General features: G+C 38.9%; 3 protein-coding genes across 5 annotated transcripts; all 3 read left to right on the top strand.

The window, feature by feature from the left end:
- Positions 1 to 1,019: 1,019 nt before the first annotated feature.
- Positions 1,020 to 5,631, top strand: LOC143900004 (uncharacterized). 3 transcript variants are annotated; one of them, XR_013257662.1, is made up of 8 exons: positions 1,136 to 1,512; positions 2,463 to 2,572; positions 2,645 to 2,722; positions 3,417 to 3,491; positions 4,783 to 4,830; positions 5,149 to 5,257; positions 5,338 to 5,409; positions 5,502 to 5,631. XR_013257662.1 is itself a non-coding variant. In XM_077410877.1 (7 exons), exons 1-7 carry the CDS (start codon positions 1,479 to 1,481, stop codon positions 5,343 to 5,345), a joined length of 462 nt encoding a protein of 153 aa, XP_077267003.1. In that variant the 5' UTR covers positions 1,139 to 1,478; the 3' UTR covers positions 5,346 to 5,470. The 3 variants fall into 3 exon arrangements, 2 of the variants coding, with proteins under 2 accessions (XP_077267004.1, XP_077267003.1); XM_077410877.1 differs by lacking the exon at positions 5,502 to 5,631 and having other exon boundaries at positions 1,139 to 1,512; positions 5,338 to 5,470; XM_077410878.1 differs by lacking the exons at positions 2,645 to 2,722; positions 5,502 to 5,631 and having other exon boundaries at positions 1,020 to 1,512; positions 5,338 to 5,470.
- Positions 5,344 to 13,497, top strand: LOC143900003 (BEN domain-containing protein 5-like). The gene is made up of 5 exons (XM_077410876.1): positions 5,344 to 5,470; positions 5,565 to 5,659; positions 5,744 to 5,969; positions 6,127 to 6,270; positions 6,622 to 13,497. The coding sequence occupies exons 2-5, from the start codon at positions 5,645 to 5,647 to the stop codon at positions 6,870 to 6,872; spliced, it is 636 nt and encodes a 211-aa protein (XP_077267002.1). The 5' UTR covers positions 5,344 to 5,470; positions 5,565 to 5,644; the 3' UTR covers positions 6,873 to 13,497.
- Positions 13,498 to 18,047: 4,550 nt separating this feature from the next.
- On the top strand, positions 18,048 to 19,775 carry LOC143900005 (uncharacterized). Its single transcript, XM_077410879.1, has one exon. The coding sequence runs from the start codon at positions 18,949 to 18,951 to the stop codon at positions 19,648 to 19,650; it is 702 nt and encodes a 233-aa protein (XP_077267005.1). The 5' UTR covers positions 18,048 to 18,948; the 3' UTR covers positions 19,651 to 19,775.
- The last annotated feature ends 5,730 nt before the right edge of the window (positions 19,776 to 25,505 follow it).

Below are 25,505 nucleotides of genomic sequence, written 5' to 3'. Positions count from 1 at the left end.
GCCAATCATAGTCGAGAATTTAGAAATAAGAATCTGAATACTTTACTGTGATTAGCTAATTCTTACGATACATCTTATGGTTACGTTTATGCAAAGTATGTACTATAATCTTAATAGCCTGAATAAATGGAGCCTTAATGTAGAATGCGCTGTGGGGACTTATTCTTGAAAACATGCGAATAGTTTTCGCATACAAGTGGTAAAATAGCCAATGGGAGAATATCTTTGAATAATTCCATTGGCTGTTCTGCTTCTTTCTGCTACATACATGAAAGTCAGCAGGGCACGATCAAATAAACTGATATTTTCCGCGTAAAGCGTATCGCGTAATCTAATGCCCGGTGTCCACGATACTAGAACTGCGTCCGAGTTTCGGTTTAAGCCAATCAACTTGCAGCTCTTACAGAAAAGCAGCAGTTTCATTGGCTTAAACCGAAACTCGGGCGCAGTTCTAGCATCGTGGACACAAGGCTTTAATGCCCTGTGTCCACGATGCAAGAACTTGGTCCAAGTTTCGGTTTAAGCCAATCAACTTGCAGCTCTTACAGAAAAGCAGCAGTTTCATTGGCTTAAACCAAAACTTGGACCAAATTTTTGCATCGTGGACACAAGGCTTAAGCCCGTGAGCCTCATCTCCCGTGAAAGAGTCTTGATCTGTGTGCGAACGCGTTACGACGTGTGAGCAAAATTGACTGTACTAGATTCTCGTAAAAGTTCTGGCTCGGCCAAATGTGAAGAATTTCTGTGACTGCAAACATGTTTGCATACGTAAAATTTGGTGACGGTGCCAAAACTATTGTGAGTACATACATCGGAGATAAAGAACTTCAACCCTGAAACATCTAATAGAACGACGAAGAAGTACAAAGTTCGCTGGAAAAAAGACAATGAATTTTATGATGCGGTTATCATCGACGTAGGTGGTAAGTATAATTATCAGATAATATTAATTGTTAATTAGTGTGCAAATACATCCTTAAAAATTTTGTTGTTTTACAACATGTATCCTCACTGAAATATCTCTTTCCCGTATTCATAGTCCTTCCTTGAGGAATTAATGGCCATATATATTCACACATATAGTCGTTTCTTAAATCTCGAGATCAGTCTGTCATTGTCTCGTGGTAAAACGAGATATGTAAGACAAAAGACAGTGATCTTGTGTCGCGTACTACTTTTACCATATACGAGACAAAGACAAAGAGGATAATATAAGGAATCCTCATTTCTCAAGGGACTAGGAATATGGGCATTGCCACTACATTTTTTGTATACCTTAAAAAATAAGGGGTATTTTCCGATTCACGCATGATGCGCATGATGCATCATTTATCCTTGTTTAACATTCGGTGTACAACAAGGGCTGCGTTCCGATATTCACTGCAAGTACTGAAAATCTATAATTTACGTGACGTACACTATAGGTTTTCAGTACTGACAGTGAATATCGGAACGCAGCCAAGGATAAATGATGCATCATGCGCATCATGCGTGAATCGGAAAATACCCAAGGTAAACAATAATACGAAGAAGGTTCTGACCAATTTGGAACTCTGTTAAAAAACCTGAGGCCATATAATCAAGAAGCAAAAATATCTATATCGTTCCGAGGTTCACACGCTACATTGTCGATAAATTCTTGAAACAACTTTATTAATTAAATAATTTTTAATAATCTATTTCACATGTTTTTCCAATATATAAATCAATTATTTATTAATTTAAAAAATCGATAGAACATGATATAAAACGATACGCTGAGTGCAGTTTTGTCATATTTTTTAATAAAAATCGTAGTATTCAGTGTTTAGTTTTCAATCATGTTCTATTCCCTCTTTTAAGCAAGAAATGAGAACGATTTCAAAATTTTGCCTTGGCTTTAAGCATTGACTAAAAAAATTCATTTATGGAATAATGATATAAACGTTTACATCGCAGCCTTGCACACAAACAGTTAAACTATTGAAAGTAAATATTTATTATTTTTAAAATTTTATGTTACATATACTGTGTTATTTCAAATGCTATCTTGATACCCAAATGTAAAAATACAGTTTGTAGGTATTAATGCAGCATTTGACATAATGTGGACAGTATATGTAAAATACAATATAAAAAAATTATTTTTTTGCAACAGTTTTTTTCGAAAAGTTTTTAATTTTTCAGGCAGGGGGGATATTAGAGATGTTAGTCAGCATCAGTAATATTAAATTGAATATCAATTAAATTATACTTTTTTGATTCAATCTAAAGAACTAATCCGATAGTAACGGCTCTCAGTTCAAAAGAATTAGAAATTGTATGTAAAATTAGCACTGAATATCTTGTTTGACTAAATATTGGCTTTACTTGAACTTAATTGTATTAAAAATAATTTTTGTTTTAATTTTAAGTTTTTGGTTATACCAACACGCTTAATAACAAATATCACTAAAAAATTTTTTGTATTTGCATTGTTTTAGATAGCAAAAAAGCACTTGAAGAAAGAATTGCCAATAGAAGGCCACGTATTCCACTCTTTGAAAAATGTCAATCAGCGTCAGAAAGTGAGCTGGAATCCAGTATAAACAATGTATGACATCTTTTTTGTTATTTTCCAAAATATGAATAATATTTGAACATATATGAATATTTAATTTTTAAGAATACTATTAATGAGAAACTAAATATTAATGAGAAAATACAAGAAAGGCTCAAGCAAAAAAATTTAGATGTCACAAATGTAAGTAATATACTAATTTAAAATATTTTAATTTGAAGGAGTATATTTAAAAAAATATATTTCAGAAAAAATAATCTTTAATTTGTTTTACTAGTCATGTAATTTAATCGGAGTTGGATAGTAATTAGTTAAAAAGTTAAAAGTTAAATAATAAAGTTAACAAGTTAATAAGTTAATAACTTTTAACTTAGATAATTTTGAATGATTTAATTCTTAACTTTAACTAGTTATTTTCAAAACACATAATTTTAATTTATTAACTTTTATAATTTATTAACCTTTTCATAAATTAAAAGTTTACGTCAGATAAAAAATTATAGAAGAAAAAATACATTTCCACATAAAAAATAATATTTCTTTGTTACTTTATTATATATAAACTTAATTTACAAATAAAATATTAATGTTTTATGATCTATATTATAATTGTTTTAAGTAATCGAACTTTAAGTTACAAATTTCTAATTTAATATGAATAGTGCTTGTCAAAATTAACTTCTAATTTAACTTAAATTAGTTTAATCGTAACGTTACTTTTAACTAGTTAGTTTTTTGTTTTTATAACTTTTAACGTAACTAAATTAATTTTATAAGTCATTAATTTTAGTAAAAAAAATTATGTTAACTTATCCAACTCTGAATTTAATATTTATATTTAATAATTACAAATTTTCAAATAATTAATATTCCACAGAAGCACCTGGGAGGACCTGCCAATGCAATAAACAAAAGAAATATGACAGGAAGCACAAAAGAGACAGTTTCGAAGGTAAACAAAATAATGTATTCTTTAACATAGGAGTAACATATAATGCATTTACCAGATATTCGCTGATATACATAAATGAAAAAAAATATACATAATAAGTAAAATAAAAGTATAAATTTACTATAACTAAATTTAATATAAAAAGTTATCATAGAATATGATAAATTAACGAAGAATCTTATCCATTTTTCTTACGAGTTGACAAAAAAGTCAATCTTTATCAATGATGTTTTAATGACTTCTCTTGTTTTCATATGAATAAATATGTAATATTTTAATATTGTAATTAACAGACTTAAAATTATTATTACAACAATACAAGAAATACTACACGGGTACACAGGTAATACGAATAGTGGACGGGTACCCGGACATGGTTATACTGTGATCATCAATGACTATTATCCAAAATCAGTGAATTTTCACTATTTCTACTTAATCCTTTTAAGGGCAATGGAAAAACACATTTCTTACCTTTTTCTTTTTTATTTTTAAGATGTACTGCTCACAGTTTAATGAAAACAATTATGATTTTATATTTTTCTGACATATTATTATTTACTCTACATGTTTTTCATACTCTATACTCAATTGTTCAATTTTAATTATTTATAAAGGAATAAAGTTGAAAAAATTAGCATTTTTTTTACAAAAAAATGTTTTTTGGAAAGTATTTGACACAAGAGGCTAAAAATTTTATTAAATGTTTTTCATATGTCAAACTGTAATAAATATTTTTTTTAAATTTTTTGCAAGCTATATACATTTTTTATAATTATTGGTATGTAGCATATAACGTACGTGCATCTAAAAGAAATCGATTTTCCCTATTACGATTTGTATGAAATTTGGTATCCTATGGTTTTTGAGGTCGCTAAATTCGAATATATCAAACTTTCAAAATTTAAAATGGCAAATTTAATCTGGCGGATTAAAATTTAGAAAAATAATTTAATTCTTTAATCCGCCGTTATGAATTTTGCACATCTGACAAGAATTTGTAATTAACAATCTTAAAAATCTTTATATTATATATTTAGTTTATATTTATTTAGTTTTACACTAATTTATCCTTATGAATATGCCATTTTGAATTTTTTAAATCTGACTTTAGATTTGTAATTAGCGACTCAAAAATACAGAACTGCAAGATTTCAAAGAAATCCATCAATTAAAGTAAACGTGTCCCTCAAAGAATTAAGAAAATGTAACCTTCATGTTTTATTATCAGTATATTCATATTAAACGATCTCTTATATATTTTGATAAAATATTTATATTTGTTTCATAGAAAATTACTTCTGCTGTATCCAAAACCTGTACATCACTGGAAACAAAAGTAAGTTATTTTCTTTAATTTTTTATTTTACTTTCTTTGGTGTAATAGTGTAATTAATGATAGAATGATATGCAACATATGGAAATGCCTTCTTAATAACTATTTGATTAATAAATACTATAATCGTGTTTAGTTGATAGAAAACGGTCCATTTTCACAGCGTCACTGCACAAAAAAAATAAAAAATCTGGTATTAATGCCAATTAAAATTACATTCATGTTAAAAGTATATTCATTTTAATAGTGTTATACTTTAAACATTTGTCAATCATCAGTATTATTAATTTATGTGTGAATATATTTTGTATGTAATAACAGAAGAGCAAATCTGTCAAGATTACGGATCACACAAAACGAGATTCGCAAGACAATGTAAAAAAAAGTTCAAATGGCGAAAATTCGATCGAAAGTTTAAAAAAAATTACAGGTAAATATTCAATATATTAACATATTTACAATCTAGTGGTGTGAAATAGTATAATGATATTGATGTCAACTGTTATACAGATTCATGATTTAAAACTGCAAAATAATCGCTTGAAAGAAAATGTGAAAGAAAACGAAAAATACCTCCAGGAGGTAAGAGAATTAAATTCAAATTTACAAACAAAAATTATCGACGATTTTGAGGAACTGAAAGGTACATTTATATATTACACTGTTACTTGTAGGTGGTATTTCTAAAAATTGCAAATTTTCTTTTTTTTTTACATATGTTTATATAAACATTGCAGTTATTATCACTGACCTTTGTAAGAAAAACGCTGGAAAAGAGCAAAGGAACTCGGGTGAACTCCCCGTGGGTTATAGAAGCATGGAAAAAAATTTGGTACATTAATATGTTTTATTGATATTCTATTGGTACCTATATGCTAATTCATTAATATGTTCTTTCATTGATTTTATTTTATAGGTATATCTTGGACATGATGTGTGGATAACGAATTGTCAATACGACAGTATCATTAATATTAGTAAAACATGTTCTATATTTGTAAAAAATTTAGCTATAGCCGTATTTGGTACCCCTACTTTGAAAGCCAGTTCCGTTACGGGAACAATCTCGAACAGAATTAAAAATAAACGAAATGAAAAACCTCGTCCGAAATTGGATCCAGCCAAAATGTTGGCTATAAAAGGTATTAATGTATTCATATAACTTTTTTATTTTTTAGAAAAAGGTGCATTTGATCTATTTTGTATTTATTTCTTTATTTATTAGACTTAGAAGTGGACAAAATTTTATGTGTAACAGAATGATTTATTATGTAAATTTATAAATGTTTGTATATTTAGATACTTTTCGACATTGGCTATCTACGGAACGTGGGTATGACGAAGTAGCAATCGATTTTGAAGTACAACAGGTTGGCACATATATTAGCCAAAAAATCTCGGAATTAAATAGAGAAAAAAAGGCACGTCAGGATGTTACTAAAGGTATATATATATATATATATATATATATATATATATATCTCGTATATATATTACGTCAATTAAGCTGGCACAGCAATTTCAGTACAATCAAATGCGACTTGTATAAAAATTAATTGCTATCTTTTTACTATTTAATACTTATTTCCAATTTTTTGCTTTAGCCAATTTGGTAACAATGGCTGTGCTAGCTTAAGATTAAATTTAGCACAACCTTAAAGAAAAAGAACAGGAAATTATAAAAGAAATGCATATTCTTTTAGTGCTATTTAATGGATGTACCAGCTTAATAGGCGTACAGTAATTTAACATATAATTCTTCAATATTCTATGTCAATTTTTAAATATGTGTAGGAATTGTTAACAATAGCCATGCTGAAGCTGGTAAAGCTGCTGATTTCTGTAATGTGGTAATAGATGAACAAGTATTTAATGAAGGGAATAAAGAAATACAAGACGTACATAATAACGATGAGCAAAACCAGCCTGAAAATGGAGAGGATGTAAACGAAGAAAGAGAAAGCTTTGATGGTGATAAATCCGAAAATTCCGTAACTTTGAAAATCCATTCCGAAACAGACGACGACAAAACAGAGGATACGTAAAAAAACAGCTTGGAAGAATCAAATACCCCGTAAAGTGTTCTTAGATGTAAAACTATTTTATGTATTTTATCGCATTAGTAGTAAGTACCATTTTTAAGATGTTATGCTTTTTTCAAAAACTTTACTTTCATTTTTATGTTACACAAAAGTTCATGCTGTAATGTTAAAAAAAAAATTTATCTTTATGTTTATAATCTGCGAAAATTGTTTTTTAGTTTTTTTCATACATTTTATATCTTCGTAAGATGCGATTTTCTCGTGTAGTGTCTAGGTGAAAAAAATCGTAGCTAAATGTCCAAAAATGCATTTCAAAAAGGTAAGACAGATTTAAAAATCTATTTTTCAAACACCATCTTTCATTTTTAAAATGCTATTTTGGAAACTTGCGATTTTTTTCATTGATATACTTCTTACTTACTCTTACAAGATGGGAGAAAATCGAAAGCGTTCTCGAATTTATAGTAGTGTTACGCCCGCTCGCCCGTGCCGAGACGTTCGTTCTCGTGGGCTGAAATTGGCTTCGCTCCGCAGAAGTTTTAAGCCGAAGCGCGTCCCTTGACAACGGGGACGCATAGAATTATTGATTTAATTATTGCCCGTCAGATTGATCTGGTGACTCGAATCGTTCGGTCCGGTTTCCCAGAACTTTCTTGTATTCCGTTCTGAGTTTAAATAAACCCGAGTTCCTTTTTGTATAACGAGAGTGGTTATTTCTGCGATCCCGGAAGTACGCGGACGCGTTCGTGAGTGCGCGCGACACGAATAGCGAACGGAGCGTAACACTTTTTGGGGGCTCGTCCGGGATCGCGCGTGTGAGAGTGTGTGCCATGACAACGCTAGTTGCGACGAGAAAGAGACGCCTGGTGGACTCTTCGGAGCCTGCGACGGAGTCGGCAGCTTCAGAGACGGCAGCTCTCCAAGCCGTGCTACAGGAGATGCGGCAAATGCGCGAGGAGCAGGCGCAACGTGATGAGGAACTCGCCGCAATGCTTCGCCGGCACAATGAGAAGCTCCAATTTTTACGGGGAGACCGGTTGCCTTCTCAGAAAACACAGCTAAGTCCTTCCAATATTAGAGCGAATCGCGGTCCGGAAGTAGAAGCCGTTGGTGTGGCAAACGGCGCGCGCAGTGAAATCGGATATAAACTTAAACCTGACACGTTTGACGGTGTGGTTCCGTTGCGAGAGTTTTTCTCGCAATTTAATTTAATCGCACGCGCGAATTAATGGGACGATGCAATCAAAACCGTAGCTTTAGCGTCGTGCTTAAGGGGAAAAGCGCGTTCTGTCCTAGAATCGGTAGAAAATTTAGAGAATTTGGGTTACGAAGAACTAAAGTCCAAATTAGAACTACGTTTCGGTGAGGGGCAACTTTCGCAAAATTATTATACTCAGTTTACGAACAGAAGGCAAAGATTCGGGGAAGATTTAGCTACTTTCGGTCACGAATTGGAAAGGCTCTCTCGATTAGCTTATCCTGAGTGTCCCTACGCGGTTCGAGACAAGATCGCGTGCGCTCAATTTGTTTCTTCCCTTTCGGACGGATTTGTTAGAAGGACTCTTCAGCTAGAAGGGATTACCTCGCTGAAGTTGGCCATAGAGAGGGCAAAGGCCGTCAAAATTATACAGGGAGGAAATTTTGAAAGAAGGAGGGATTTTGAGAAGCGATTTGAGAAGGGGAAGGATAGGGGCGTGAAGAGTAATGAAAAGGGGGACGGAGATGAAAAAGTCGAAGAAAGAGGAAAGAAAGGTTATGGTTGTGAGCGGAGGGATTAGAATAGAACAAAAGAGTGTTGGAATTGTGGAAAGGAGGGACATTTCCGGTTTGAGTGTCCTGAGAGCAAGGGAAACTCGGTTTAGTTGCTCTCGGCGGGGGAAGAACAACTGAAGTGGGCATTACCCCGAGTGTTAATTGTTCTAATTGTTCTCAAACTTTTTCTGTTAATCGAATAAAGTCAAGTTCAAATTATTTTAGTTATAAGGGGATGTTGGATGGTAACGAGTGTTGTTTCAAGATAGATACGGGTTTGGATGTTTCGATTCTTAGTAGAAGAATGCTTAGAGAGGGCAAGCACATCATTCAGATTAAGGACAATTCTCTTAGATATCCCACTGGAGAGGTAGTTCCCATCGAATTTAAGGTCATGGCAAAAGTTCTCTTGGGAAAATATTTCGTGGAAATTTCTATGTATGTAATAGACATGGATGATGATTGTTTATTAGGTGTAGATTTCTTAAAGAAGATAAATTTAGAAAATGTTTTTGAATTTGCTTTTATTTCTTCGGAATCCGATAAAGAAAAGGTTTTGAGTTGTTCTCGAATTCAAGTTTCTTCCGAAAGAGCCCCATTCTTGAAAGAACTCTATACTAATAATTCCTCAAATTTAAATAAGGCTCAGAAAGAAATTTTTACGGATTTCTTAGAGGAGTATCAGGATGTATTTTCCGAGGAGATTGTTGCTGGTAATTGTGGAGTCGTCGAACATGTCATCAATTTAGAAGATTCTTCTCCCATTAAGCAGGTTCCTCGTCGAATTCCCTTACGAATGCGAGGGGAAGTAGAAAAGATTATTGAGGAAATGAGAAAGCAAGGAGTCATAGAAGAGTCGCAAAGTCCGTGGGTTTCTCCTGCTGTTTTGGTAAGAAAAAAAGATGGAACGTTGAGATTTTGCGTCGATTATAGAATAGTAAATGCAATAACTAAAAAAGATTCGTTTCCCTTACCTAGAATAGATGACATTTTCGATCAGCTTTCGAGAAACTTTTGGTTTTGCACTCTGGATCTTAAAAGAGGTTATTGGCAGGTAAAGATTCGTCCTGAGGATAGGGAAAAGACTGCCTTTTCTATTGGACGTGGATTATGGCAATTCACTGTAATGCCTTTTGGGCTGTGTAACGCTCCTGCTATCTTTGAGCGTTTAATGGAAAAAGTATTGCGAGGATTATTATATAAAATTTGTTTGGTTTATTTGGACGATGTAATAATTTTCGGTAAAAATTTTAATGAAATGCTAGAGAATTTAAAGAACGTGCTCTCACGGTTACGTTCTGTTAATCTTAAAGTAAACCCTAAAAAGTGTATTCTCTTTGCCAAGGAAGTAAAATATTTGGGATATATAGTCTCTTCAGGAGGTGTTACTACAGATCCGGAAAAGATCTCTGCTGTGAAGGATTGGCCGATTCCACATAACAAGAAGCAGCTTCGAAGTTTCCTAGGGTTTTGCTCATATTATCGGAAATTTGTAAAAGGATTTTCTTCTTTAGCCAAACCTTTATATGCTCTAACAGAAAATCAGGTTAAATTTTCTTGGGACAAGAAATGTCAAAGTGCATTTTTAGAGTTGAAACGAGTGTTATCTTCTTCTCCAATGTTATCCTTCCCGAGTGGGGAGGGAGAATTTATTTTGGACACTGACGCTTCGAATATTGGAATTGGCGCAGTCCTTTCACAAAAGCAAGAGGGAGTAGAAAAAGTCATTGCTTATTTCAGTCGTGTACTCAGTAAGTCTGAGAGGAATTATTGCGTTACTCGTCGAGAACTCTTGGCGATAGTCGATTCTATTAAATTTTTCCGGCATTATCTTCTAGGGCGGAAGTTTTTGATTCGTACGGATCATGTTTCTCTTAGGTGGTTGATGTCCTTTAAAGACTTAGAAGGGCAATTGGCGCGTTGGCTGGAAAGACTCCAGCAATATGAGTTCGAGATTATTCATCGCAAAGGTTTAATTCACAAGAATGCCGATGGGCTTTCTAGACGACAATGTGAATCATTTGGTTGCGAATATTGTGTCAAAGTGGAGAGAAGACAGATTGAAGAATCAAGAAAATCAGTCGCTCGTATTATTCTCATAGGAGAAACTTTTCAAGATTGGCGCAAAGAGCAATTAGAGGACGTTAGCATTGCTTTTATTTACCGCGGGAAGGAAACGTGAATACGTCCGTCTCGTTTTGAAATACCCGCTGGAAATGTCTCCGCCCGAATATATTGGTCTTATTGGGATGCTTTGAGTTTAAAGGATGGGGTTCTTTATAAGAGATGGGAAGCACCGAATCTTAAGTCAAGTATTTTTCAGCTTATTGTTCTTCGAAACCGTGTTAACCAGATTCTAGAAGAAGCGCATGATTCTTTTTCTGGAGGACACTTTGGAGTCAATAAAACTCTTGAAAAAATCCGAAAGCGGTTTTATTGGGCTACCTGTAAACAAGATGTGGAGGAATGGTGCAAAACTTGCAAAGTTTGTGTGTCAAAAAAAAGCCCTTTGGGGAAGGGAAAGTCTCCATTACAAATTTATAATGTTGGGGCCCCATTCGAAAGATTACAAATGGACATACTTGGCCCTCTTCCTATTACTACTTCCGGAAATAGATATCTCCTCATCATTGTTGACTGTTTCACCAAATGGGTAGAAGTTTTTCCTCTCAGGAATATTAGGGCAAGTACAGTGGCAGAAGTCTTCGTTAATCAAGTCATTTCTAGACACGGGGTCCCTTTAGAAGTCCATACGGATCAGGGGAAGAATTTTGAGTCCAAACTTTTCGCGGAATTGATGAATCTCCTTGGAATTCGGAAAACGAGAACAACTGCTCTACATCCGCAATCGGATGGACAAGTCGAGCGGCAACATCAGACTATTATTAGTTATTTGGCGAAATATATTTCTGAAAATCAGAAAGATTGGGATTGCTGGGTCCCTATGTTTTTATTGGCTTACAGATCTTCTAAACACGAGACTACTGGAGTAACTCCCGCCGAGCTGTGTTTTGCCCGAGATCTTAGGTTGCCGTTAGATCTGCTTTTAGGAAGTCCTCCGAGGGGAGGATCTCAGTCAGTTGAAGGTTTTATTGGGAATTTGAAAGAGAAGTTGGACAAGATCCATTCCAACGTTAGGGAACGTATGGATATAAAGTCTTCACGAGCAAAGTCTTGGTATGATCGAAAGGCCAGGCAAACTCTTTTTCAAGAAGGGGAGAAAGTTTGGTTTTATAATCCTCGTAGGATGAAAGGTAGAGCCCCTAAATTGCAGAGCAATTGGGAAGGACCTTTCTTAATAGTGAAAAAGTTGAATGATGTGGTCTATTGTATTCAAAGATCTGTGAGACATAAGAAGAAAATTGTGCATGCGGATAGGTTGGCTTCTTTTTCCGAAAGACATTAGAGTTTGATAGGGATATTATGGACTAGGTTGGGTGTAATAATTTGCGGGGAAGGTTAATTACGGTAGAAATTAAGATTGTTGTGTTGCATTGTTTACTGCGCGTGTTATTTTGTTCTTAGATATTTACGGAAGCCGAAGCGGTCGTAACTCCTCACCGAGTTGGACATCTTGGGAGCTGGCTTGTTGCCGAACCTAATACCGGCGAAGGATAAGACTGCCTCTCTCACGGTTGTTTGATCCGTGGTTTTTCCGTGAGACATAGGGCAAATGCCGAGGCAGGGACTTGGGGAGTCTTTCGAGACGTTGGGTCCACGGTAAGCTTCCCCCTCCTTGTCCAAAGATTTAGAAGAGGAGCAGCGACATCTCCGACGACTTCGGGAGCTGAGAGGAAGAGGCCTGTGTTGGGAGGCGAGATCTCCTGCGAGGGAATTGATGAGGGGTCGCCCTGGAGTCGGCAGGTGGGAGAGAGTATTTTCTTCCGGAAAATGTCGATTGGGGACTCGCTCCATGAGGAAGAGGACATGATCCTGGACTCGAGAAGAGGACGGTGCCCGGTAACCTGTGGCAGCAGCCCAGGGTAGGGCAGGAAGCCGTGAAGAGGACATGATCCTGGACTTCCAGAGTACGGTTGGGACCGAGAAGAGGACGGTGCCCGGTAACCTGTGGCAGCAGCCCAGGGTAGGGCAGGGGGCCGTCCCGGCACTCTGGAATCGTACAGAAAAGTTCGCTCAGTCAGGAAACTGCCCCTCTGGATTGTCGAGACGACAATCTGAAGAGGGGGGGCAGTGTTACGCCCGCTCGCCCGTGCCGAGACGTTCGTTCTCGTGGGCTGAAATGGGCTTCGCTCCGCAGAAGTTTCAAGCCGAAGCGCGTCCCTTGACAACGAGGACGCATAGAATTATTGATTTAATTATCGCCCGTCAGATTGATCTGGTGACTCGAATCGTTCGGTCCGGTTTCCCAGAACTTTCTTGTATTCCGTTCTGAGTTTAAACAAACCCGAGTTCCTTTTTGTATAACGAGAGTGGTTATTTCTGCGATCCCGGAAGTACGCGGACGCGTTCGTGAGTGCGCGCGACACGAATAGCGAACGGAGCGTAACAGTATTATTTATTGGATTTCAACAGCATTTGGAAGAGTACAGACATATACATGATCAATAACATCTACGGAAACTATTTTACATTTAATACTGTTTAGAGGTACAACCTTTAAGCTTCGTTGTGAATTCCTATTATTTTGCACGCGCATAATATGATTGAAGTTAAATATTGGCTGTACACTATATTCATTGACTGTTATGTAACATTCATTTTTGAAATATATAAAATTCGATATTTCAACTATAGTAGACGATTGAAGTTGAACGACAGTATCATTGCTTCTTTTGGGCCGTTCATACATTGTGCTGTGAAAAATTGTACCTCTATATATACATCTATTATATATTCGAACGATATCTTGATCATATTCGAAACCAATTTTTTCTTTCACCAAACTTTTAATGTTTTCAAAACCTGTCATTTCTCCTATTAGAACAGCACCGCATACAGTGATTGTATTTTGCATTACTAATTTTGGGGGGTTAAATAAGCCTTAGCAATAAATTTTGCATGTACGTGTCCGTTTTGTTTTCATTTATTACCGCATTTTTTAATCTACTTTTTTCTAAGTTCTAAATCATGAATTTAATGTTTAATGTTTAATGTTAAATGGTTTTTTTTATTTTTGATACCATGAGTTACACAGGGTTAAAATAATTCTGTAGTAATCACAAATGTTTCACAAATTTTTTTTTAATTATAAAATCTTTCAGGATATAATTTTAAAATATTTTTCCGTTTCACAGATATTTTAAGAATTACAAATTTAGGATTTACAAATATTTTAGATAGAAGTTTATTTTAGGTGATTTGGGAAGCACACAGAGATCGTACTTGAGTATTTTTTTTTAGACACTATTAATTAATTCGCACACACGTTTTTTTAAGCAGTAATGGAACGGTAACACATTTCGCATAAAAAATCATAAAATTATATTAAAGGCTTAATAGAAAACGGTAGAATAAGCATAACATATATGTTTCGTACGACACCTGAGAAGGCCTCAGGGCACGAGAGAAACCGGTACCGCCCTGACAAGGGCGCGAGGCGTTAGGATGAACTCGAGGAGGAGTGAACTGTGGTTGAGTAAACGGACACTGCGTTGGTTGAAATGTCAATTTAATTTATAACAAAATGAGCTTGCGAAGCGGACGGCGATAGGTCGCACTGGTTATTCGTCGCGTCGAAACTTCGCGCTATGCTGGCCCTTGCTCGGGCGCTCTGCGTGCGGTAGTGAGACCGGAGTGTTGGCGCGAGAATTGTTTTTCGACGCTAACTGAGAGCAACCGACCCGTCGTACGGCTGTACAGATTGTGCTGTTGAGGATCGCTCGCGTTTGCCCTTCTTCCTGACCCCGCTTGGTAGCGGGGGTTTCGATGCTCCGTGAACATTAAGTAAACGCGTTCGCTTTCTCTTGAGCGTGAGTAGGTAAGGTAGGCCGATTCTACTCCGGGAATCTGGGGTGAGGGGCGGGGGGGGGGAACCGCGGGCGGAGAAGACCGCGGGGTGAAGGGGGAGGGGGAACCGCGTTTTTTCATGCGTCGCGAGATGAGGGAGGGGGAACCGCGTTGTTGGGCGCCGCGGCGGAGGGGAAAGGGGGACCCACGTTTTTCGGGCGCCGCAGGGAGAGAAAGGGGGAACCGCGTTTTTGGGCGCCGCGGGGGAGGGGGAGGAGGGAACCGCGTTTTTCGAGCGCCGCAAGGAGGGAGAGGGGGGAACCGCGTTTTTCGGGCGCCGTGATTTTCGGCGCCGCGGGGCGAAAAAGTTCGCGTTTTTCGGCGCCGCGGGGCGAAGGGTCCGCGTTTTTCGGCGCCGCGGGGCGACCGCGTTTTCGCCGCGGAGCGGGGCGAGGGGGTCAGCGTTTCGCCGCACCGCGGAGTCCGCGTGACGTCACACGCTCCCGCTCGCGTTGTCTCTCCATCGTAGATGTTTCCCCCGTCCCCCGGTCGCGCGCGTCTTTTCGTTCGCGCGGTCTCTCTCACGCCCGCATCATCTATCTCCATTCACCTCTTCTTACCTATCCTCTTTCACTTGCATCATCATATTTCACTTGCCGTCTCCACCATTCGCCTATCTATTCACGTATTATTTGTCTCCCGCTTGCGGTCATTCCTCTTTGTAGCTCGTATTCATGTCTTCTCTCAACAGTATCTTAATTCTCGAATAATTCTTATTAATTTATTTAAATAAACCTGAGGACACACAATATCGCAGCGTAATTCTAAAACGTCTTTCAAACAACTATCAAACAACTAAAACGTCTTTCAAACAACTATTAAACATCTTTTGAACAACTATCAAACAACTATCAAATAACTAAAACGTCTTTCAAACAACTATTAAACATCTTTTGAACAACTATCAAACAACTAAAACATCTTTAAAAACAACTATCAAACAACTAAAACATCTTTCAAACAACTATCAAACAACTAAAACGTCTTTCAAACAACTATCAAACAACTAAAACGTCTTTCAAACAACTATTAAAAATCTTTTAAACAACTATCAAACAACTAAAACGTCTTTCGAACAACTATTAAACAACTTTTAAACAACTATCAAACAACTAACAAACAACTAAAACGTCTTTCAAACAGCTAACAAACAACTGAAACGTCTTTCAAACAACTATTAAACATTTTTTGAACAACTATCAAACAATTAAAATATCTTTAAAACAACTATCAAACATCTTTTGAACATCTTTGAACATCTTTCAACGTTTAAAAATTCAACATTTATTATATTTAATACAATTTATATTTTAAACATTATTTATATTATAAACCATTTCTATTATAATCATTTAGAGAGTAATATACATGTTATAATTGCGATTTAAATAACAGAAGAAAATGATAAATTTTTATCTGACAGCGTTATAAGCATCTTAAGTACGTTGTATGTGCGTGTGCGTGTGCGTGTGCGTGTGCGTGTGCGTGCGCGTGCGCGTGTGCGTGCGCGTGCGCGTGCGCGTGTGCGTGCGTGTGTGTGTGTGTGTGTGTGTGTGTGTGTGTGTGTGTGTGTGTGTGTGTGTGTGTGTGTGTGTGTGTGTGTGTGTGTGTGTGTGTGTGTGTGTGTGTGTGTGTGTGTGTGTGTGTGTGTGTGTGTGTGTGTGTGTGTGTGTGTGTGTGTGTGTGTGTGTGTGTGTGTGTGTGTGTGTGTGTGTGTGTGTGTGTGTGTGTGTGTGTGTGTGTGTGTGTGTGTGTGTGTGTGTGTGTGTGTGTGTGTGTGTGTCTGTAATAAAGAGTCGGAGGGGGGAAAGAAAAGAGGAGAAAAAAACAGATAGGTGAAAGAAAAGAGAGAAATGTTCTTCTCCATCACTTCTTATTCATCATTATCACCATCATCATCACTCAATGAATACAGAACGTCAGAATGATCTGGTGCTAACGGTTTACAGGGAACATAATAAGCTCTAAAGCTCATAACTGACTATAAACACTTTTTATTCATCATCACATTATTAAAAGCCGTGAGAACTCGGAAAGAATCTCAGTTCAGTGCGTTTCAATCAACATTAAAAACTGAAAAGTGTTTCCGTTTTAATAGTTTATTTAGCTAGTCAACAGCTTGCCAAAAGTTTTCCCCGGGGTTCCGAACGATCTTAGGTGCATTTTTTATTTGTATTTATGTCTAGAAAACGTATGGAATAAGTTTTATTTATTCCCCCAAAGAGCAAAAAATTGGCTTTTTTTAACATTGTCTTTTATCTGACAGCGTTATAAGCATCTTAAGTACGTTATAAGCATAAAGTTCAAATTCCACATTAATTAATTAATTATTCAAAAATTACACAGTAATGTGGGGATGTTGCGGGAACAGTGACATAAGCCAGTCAAACATATAGTATAAATTGTGACCAAAGATTCTTTAGAATAGTTTATTGTAGTAGTTTATTAGCAGTACAGAACTATCTACCGATTGCACACAATAATCTCGACATAAGACGTAAGCGTTTAAATTTAAACGTAATTTTTCCGCTCTTTGCGCACGCCGCCAATGCATCGACGCAACACACATGGGTATGACAAGCACAGTATACCCAACAACATACAGAACATCAATAATACAATATACAATAGTCATCTCTTACTATATATATATAAAACTCATCCATATTCTCTAACTTCTAATTCTCTAACTTCTAAATTTATTCTCTAATTCTACTAACTCACTCATTTTCACTCTCAACCAGCATTATACTACTACAATAAATTACACACAATACAGAGCTGTTCACTCTCATAATCACATACTAATCTCATTCATGAAGCTCTATCTCGTAGATTTTACCCCATCTATTGAATCTCGCAAACTCTCTTTCATTGTTTAAATACGCTTCAATACACTCGCGGCACTCATCGGCAGTCCTTATACGCATGATTATTTTTCTACACATAAAGCACATTGTTTTAATACGGATTGGGAATCCATGCAACCGCGACGAAATGCCGTGCCATCGCACTTTTCTTTCAAATTCACGAAACTGAGGGTTAAACGTCAGCACATAGCACCGCTGACATAAGCGCATACGTGGAGATCTCCGTCCCACGTAGAAGGGCTCGAGCCCGATGATGCAGAAACCATGTATAAGATTATCGTATGTCTCGGGATACTCCCGAGGCAGAACCCCGTCCAACAACCTAATATTTATGGGTTGTATCGGCGGTTTCATTTCTATAAATAGAAAAATTTTATGTAATTAAATTTTCACACTGTTCTTAAATCTCTAAAAATAATTTTTTTTTTACCGTATTTTTTCAAACTCGAACAACACAAGTCCTCGTAACACTCAAGAACCACGTTTGCGTGCGAGATGTAGCCAAAGAATGGTCCACTCGCCAAGATACAGATCCAGTATCTTCATGGTAAAAGCTGTTTAAGCATTTTTATATTTATGCAATGACTTCATCAAACACATGCAAAGTGCAAATTTTGCATAGCGCTGATATACGGCTGCTGTGATCACATAGATTAAATCCACATAAGTCAATGGCATGATACCTTTTTTCAAAGACATATCGCGACGTCCCCGATAATTGATGATTTCATCAAACGTTCACAAAACTACAACTGCTGCTTTTTCAAATAGCGCGCCGATATACGACTGCTGTAGGCATGGTGACGAAATCCCTTTTAAAAAAATTTTGAATTTTTGCCATTGACATGATATTGTTTTCAAGAACATGCCGTAACATGTCTCACGATGACATCATCGAACACGTGCAAAACTGCAAATTTTGCATTTTTTCGGTTAGCGCAAATGTACGGATGCTGAGATCACGGTGAAATTAGATACGCTAAAAAAACAAACGATGCATCATTAGTGAGATATAAAAAAAATGAATAATCTGGGGGATACGCTCAATAATCGAGAATTGGAAGTCGTGAGTACAACAAATTGTGTTAGAAAGAGGATCGTGTAATAACATGGAGCAAGAGTTGTTGGAGCAATCCACCCTATTAAATTCGCGGGAAGAATTTACCGCGTGGGAGCAACGATGTGACGAATTTATCGAATCGTTGGAAGAACAAGGCCGAATTAAACGACCGCGATTATCGATCGGTCTCAAACAGTCATTGATCGCTCGTATTGCCCGAATCGAAGGTCTGAAAGACTCGGTACGTTAACGTTTCGTGCATGTGGGTGCAGGATACAGTGCGAGTAAGACAGGACTCAGATGGCGCGAGATAGATACGGCTTTTGAAAGTCGTATACTGACTGGTGCAATAATAAATTCCAAACACATCGAACCTCGTCAATTTCTCGAAGATGCGAGAAAAATTGTACTCGATCGTGTGCGGAACGTCATGCAACGACATGACAATGTAAAGATTAACACAATGTTTAATGGTGAATTTGCTGCGGGTGACAAACGCGCGAATAAAAGTATCGCTACGAGAAACTGTGAACTATTTCGTACGTCCGATCTGCAAGAATGGTACGTGTCGCGCGTTATCGAGCCTACTCTAGCATCGCTGGAGGAATTCCAGGAACGTGATAGCGGATGGGCGTTGTCGCGTATACACAATTTGACTGTTAACGTAAATAAATATAATCCATTGCACGCGGGGTGTTTTGTGGAAATACCGCGAGAAATTAAAATGAAGAGAGCGGTGATAAACGTGCGATCAAGGGGCAATGCATGTTTCGCATGGTCAGTGACGGCTGCTCTGCATCCAGCCGAGAGACATGCAGAACGGGATTCATCATATCCTCATTACACGTCGGTGCTAAATCTCCAAGACATTGAATTTCCAATGACGTTGAATCAAATTAAAAAGTTTGAAAATCACAACGATATATCAATCAACATGTACAGCATCGAGAAAAACAAGGAACTTGCAATCCAGCCAATACGGCTCACCGACCGAAAGATGGACAGACATGTAAATTTGCTGTACGTGCATGACGACAACGTGGGACATTTTGCGTGGATCAAGAACCTATCCCGCCTCGTGAGCTCGCAAGTGAACAAGAATAGGAACAGAAAATACTTTTGCGATCGGTGAGTATACATCCTAATAAAAATAAAAATAATTTTTACGAGAAAGATGTATAAAAAAATTTTTTATTATTTACAGATGTTTGCACTACTTCTACACGAGCGAGAAATTGGGAGCCCACACCGTCGACTGTCGGCAGATGAACGACTGCGCGATCAAGTTACCGAGCGATAACGACAAGTGGTTGGCCTTTAAAAATTATAACAGGAAGGAACGAGTTCCATTTATCATATACGCCGACCTGGAATGTACCCTGGAAAAGATGGAAGCGGATCCGGAAACGTCGGGGTACACGTATCAATATCATCGCGTATTTAGCATAGCGTACTACGTGCGTTGCTCGTACGACGAGTCGTTGTCAATGTATCGGTTTCGTCGCGATAAGGATTGCGTCGCGTGGTTCGCCGAGGAGCTAAGACGTTTAGCTCACGACGTAAAGACTATTTTGTCCACTAATAGACCCATGGTGGATTTTACGCGAGACGAGTGGGAAAAATTTAACAGCGCGACGCACTGTCACGTGTGCGAAAAACCGTTCGAGCCAGACGACGTGCGAGTACGCGATCATTGTCATCTGACGGGTCGATACAGAGGTCCCGCGCATTCAAATTGCAACTTAAATTACAAAGGTTCACATTGCATACCCGTATATAGTTTTTCACAATTTATCGGGCTACGACGCGCATTTTATTATCACAGAAATAGCTACAGCGTATGAAGGACGTGTAGACTTACTTCCAATCACAAAAGAAAAATACATTTTGTTTACAAAAAATGTTCAAAGCACCGAAGATAATGATAAGAAAAATTGCGTCAAATTGCGATTTATTGATTCATACAAGTTTCTCTCCGCTAGTCTCAACAAATTGGCATCTTATCTCAGCAAGGATAAACTGCGAATATTACAACGCGAATTTTGTAAAACGCAGCTATTGCGAAAATTTTCAAACACGTCAGCCAATAACAAGACATCGGTTTTCAGGTATAGATCGCTGTATTCACCCAAGGTTTGAATGGAGAACCGTTGCCAGACGTTCACGGCGTGCGCGTAATCGCTCTCGGATACGGTGTCACCTGTCAATGAACTGTAAAACGAGTCGCGCGGTGGTATGCACGAGTCCTCCAACTTTTCGACGCAGTCAATGTACTCGTACGGAAATACGCCTTTTCGTGTCAGCAAATCAAAATTTTCTGCGGATAATTTACAAAATTCGCGTTGTAATATTTGCAGTTTAGTAAGTAAGATTATGAGAGTGAACAGCTCTGTATTGTGTGTAATTTATTGTAGTAGTATAATGCTGGTTGAGAGTGAAAATGAGTGAGTTAGTAGAATTAGAGAATAGATTTAGAAGTTAGAGAATTAGAAGTTAGAGAATATGGATGAGTTTTATATATATATAGTAAGAGATGACTATTGTATATTGTATTATTGATGTTCTGTATGTTGTTGGGTATACTGTGCTTGTCATACCCATGTGTGTTGCGTCGATGCATTGGCGGCGTGCGCAAAGAGCGGAAAAATTACGTTTAAGTTTAAACGCTTATGTCTTATGTCGAGATTATTGTGTGCAATCGGTAGATAGTTCTGTACTGCTAATAAACTACTACAATAAACTATTCTAAAGAACCTTTGGTCACAATTTATACTATATGTTTGACTGGCTTTTGTCCCTGTTCCCGCAACATCCCCACATTACTGTGTAATTTTTGAATAATTAATTAATTAATGTGGAATTCGAACTTTATGTTTATAACGTACTTAAGATGCTTATAACGCTGTCAGATAAAGGACAATGTTAAAAAAAGCCAATTTTTTGCTCTTTGGGGGAATAAGTAAAACCTATTCCATACGTTTTCTAGACATAAATACAAATAAAAAATGCACCTAAGATCGTTCGGAACCCCGGGGAAAACTTTTGGCAAGCTGTTGACTAGCTAAATAAGCTATTAAAACGGAAACACTTTTCAGTTTTTAATGTTGATTGAAACGCACTGAACTGAGATTCTTTCCGAGTTCTCACGGCTTTTAATAATGTGATGATGAATGAAAAATGTTTATAGTCAGTTATGAGCTTTAGAGCTTATTATGTTCCCTGTAAACCGTTAGCACCAGATCATTCTGACGTTCTGTATTCATTGAGTGATGATGATGGTGATAATGATGAATAAGAAGTGATGGAAAAGAACATTTCTCTCTTTTCTTTCCCCTCTCTGTTTTTTTCTCCCCTTTTCTTTCCCCCCTACGACTCTTTATTACACACACACACACACACACACACACACACACACACACACACACACACACACACACACACACACACACACACACACACACACACACACACGCGCGCGCACACACACACACACACACACACACACATAACGTACTTAAGATGCTTATAACGCTGTCAGATAAAAATTTATCATTTTCTTCTGTTATTTAAATCGCAAATATAACATGTATATTACTCTCTAAATGATTATAATAGAAATGGTGTTTATAATATAAATAATGTTTAAAATATAAATTGTATTAAATATAATAAATGTTGAATTTTTAAACGTTGAAAGATGTTCAAAGATGTTCAAAAGATGTTTGATAGTTGTTTTAAAGATGTTTTAATTGTTTGATAGTTGTTCAAAAGATGTTTAATAGTTGTTTGAAAGACGTTTCAGTTGTTTGTTAGCTGTTTGAAAGACGTTTCAGTTGTTTGTTAGTTGTTTGATAGTTGTTTAAAAGTTGTTTAATAGTTGTTCGAAAGACGTTTTAGTTGTTTGAGTTGTTTGAAAGACGTTTTAGTTGTTTGATAGTTGTTTGAAAGACGTTTTAGTTGTTTGATAGTTGTTTGAAAGATGTTTTAGTTGTTTGATAGCTGTTTAAAATATGTTTAATAGTTGTTTGATAGACGTTTTAGTTATTTGATAGTTGTTTGATAGTTGTTCAAAAGATGTTTAAAAGTTGTTTGAAAGACGTTTTAGTTGTTTGATAGTTGTTTGAAAGACGTTTTAGAATTACGCTGCGATATTGTGTGTCCTCAGGTTTATTTAAATAAATTAATGAGAATTATTCAAGAATTAAGATACTGTTGAGAGAGGACATGAATACGAGCTACAAAGAGGAATGACCGCAAACGGGAGACAAATAATACGCGAATAGATAGGCGAATGGTGGAGACGGCAAGTGAGATATGATGATGCAAGTGAAAGAGGATAGGCAAGAAGAGGTGAATGGAGATAGATGATGCGGGCGGGAGAGAAACCGCGCAAACGAGAAGACGCGCGCGACCGGGGGACGGGGGAAACATCTACGATGGAGAGACAACGCGAGCGGGAGCGTGTGACGTCACGCGGACTCCGCGGTGCGGCGAAACGCTGACCTCCTCGCCCCGCTCCGCGGCGAAAACGCGGTCGCCCCGCCGCGCCGGAAAACGCGGACCCCTCGCCCCGCGGCGCCGAAAAACGCGGACCTCCTCGCCCCGCGGCGCCGAAAATCACGGCGCCCGAAAAACGCGGTTTCCCCCTCTCCCTCCCTGCGGCGCTCGAAAAACGCGGTTCGCCGCGAGTGGGCGAGAGTTGAGACAAGCCTCGATTCGACATAACAGAGTGGTGAATTCTTCGTACGTTAATGTATGATTTTGCAGTACACGCCGAATATGATGCTTCACGCTGCGAACTCCGGCCTCCCACAAGCCGCCGAAATGCGGAGCGGAGGGGGGGGAGAAAATGCCAGGTTGTACCGTCCGACGCGGTCGAATTTTGAAAATTCGGATCGTTCAACGCGGCACGATACGCCCGGGATAACTCTCTCTCCGCGCCAACGAACGTTGTGCCGTTGTCGGAATGCATCGACTCCGGCAATCCGCGACGAGCGCAAAACCGTGAATAAGCGTCTAGAAACGCTAGGGCGGAGTAATCGCCGACTAATTCGAGGTGAATGGCGCGAGTCGCAAGGCACACAAATACCGCGATATAGGCTTTCCGCGATGTGATTCCTCGGCCTCCGGAGGCTCGCACATACACCGGCCCGGCGTAATCAACACCGCAGTGCACGAAACTGCGAAGGGGGGGATACTCGCAGGGGCGGAAGATTCCCCATGAGCTGCTGTGGTAAAACGGCTCTTTCGCGTGTGCAGACCACGCACTTGTGTATTACTGATCTCACCACACTTCGCGCTCGCAAGACCCAAAAGTCTTGTCGAAGCGTGGCGAGCGTCAGCTGCGTGCCCGCGTGAAGCGCTCTCAGATGAGCTTGCCTTATTATCAGGGTGGCTAGCGGGTGTGATCCCAGTACGATAGGATGCTTAGCGTTGAATGGAAACGGTGCATTTTTTAGTCGCCCTCCTACTCTGAGCAAGCCGTCAGAATCCATGAAAAGGTTAAGGGAGAGGAGGGGACTTTTCCTCCCTATTGGGTTATTACTCGAGATCGCGAGAATTTCGTTGGGAAATAACTCAGCCTGAATCTTCTTTAACCATAACGTCCGCGCGCGCCGACATTCCTGCGCTGACAACGCAACTTCCGTGAGGCCGGGCCTGGGCGCGGCTTTGTTGATACGGCGACAACGCGTTACGAACCTTAAAATGTACGCAGTGACGCGAATGAGTTTAGGCCACGATGAATATCGAAGGGCCAGATCCCATGGGGCTGGCAGAGTCGCTAAATGCGCGGTCGACACTCTTTCTTCGGGGGTCGTTGCGGACGAGTTTGATGCGGGGTTTTTTGGCCAACAATCGGACGGAGAACTGAGCCACTTAGGGCCGGTCCACCATAAAGCATGCCTCTCGAGTTCTCCTCCGAGGAGGCCGCGCGATGCGCAATCCGCGGGGTTCTCGTTGGTCGAGACGTGCTGCCAGGGGACGTTTGGCACGTGACACGCGAGCCCGTGATTGGCTGTATCGATATCTGACAGGAAGAGCGACCGATTGCTCGCCCATTTTCGCAATTCGAAACCGCCTTTCCGTAGGAGTGAGATGACTTCATCGCGGGATTGACGGAGGAGATCGGGATCATCCTCGCCGAATAGAGTGTCGTCTACGTATCGTTTCTTGCGCAGAATAGTGACGGCGCGCGGGAACTTTTTTCCTTCGTCGATAGTTAGTTGTTCGATAACGCGAAGGGCTTGGAACGGAGCGGCCGCGGTGCCGTACGTGACTGTGAGCAGAATAAGCTCGCGCGGAGGCTTAGACGGATCCTCCTGCCAAAGAATCCGTTGATAGGTTATGTCGCGGGGGTCTACTCGGATTTGCCTATACATTTTTGTGATGTCGGCGGCATAGACGTACTTGGACTGTCGCCATTGCATAATGACCGCGGCGAGCTCAGTTTGGAGCTTTGGACCGATCAGAAGGTGATGATTTAGCGAAGTTCCATTCGTCGTAATGCATGACGCGTTAAAAACGACGCGCAAATGGGACGTCGAACTACTATCTCGAATAACGGCGTGATGGGGGATGAATACGCATTGCTCATCGGACGCATCGGAAGCTGGCACTTCGCGGAGGTGCCCGAGGTCTTCGTATTCGCGAATGAAATTTGAGTATTCGTTTAACAACTCTGGGCGAGCTTTGAGTCTCCGCATGAGACTTTTGAGCGAGTTTTCGGCAATGGTCTTCGAGCGGCCAATGTCAATGGGAGGACCTTAGTAGATAGACAATATATACTTCTACACTCAGAGCGAATTGCGGGGGTCGGGGGGGGTACGTTCCCCGCGGGGGGAACGCCATAAGAGATGGGCGAGGGGGGTCCGGGAGGAGCAGGTGGTGGGGGTAAGAGTGGGAGAAAAAAAGAGTGGGGACGGACGAGGAGTGGGGGAAGAATTCCACTTCTGGCCTCAGGTACTTTGGAGGGGAGCGGGGAAGGGG

Source organism: Temnothorax americanus, unplaced genomic scaffold (assembly GCF_048541705.1).
Source record: "Temnothorax americanus isolate GAGA-0224 unplaced genomic scaffold, ASM4854170v1 Scaffold293, whole genome shotgun sequence".
Taxonomy (NCBI): domain Eukaryota; kingdom Metazoa; phylum Arthropoda; class Insecta; order Hymenoptera; family Formicidae; genus Temnothorax; species Temnothorax americanus.
The sequence above is the reverse complement of the archived record's forward strand: the minus strand, read 5'-3'. Positions and strand labels throughout refer to the sequence as shown.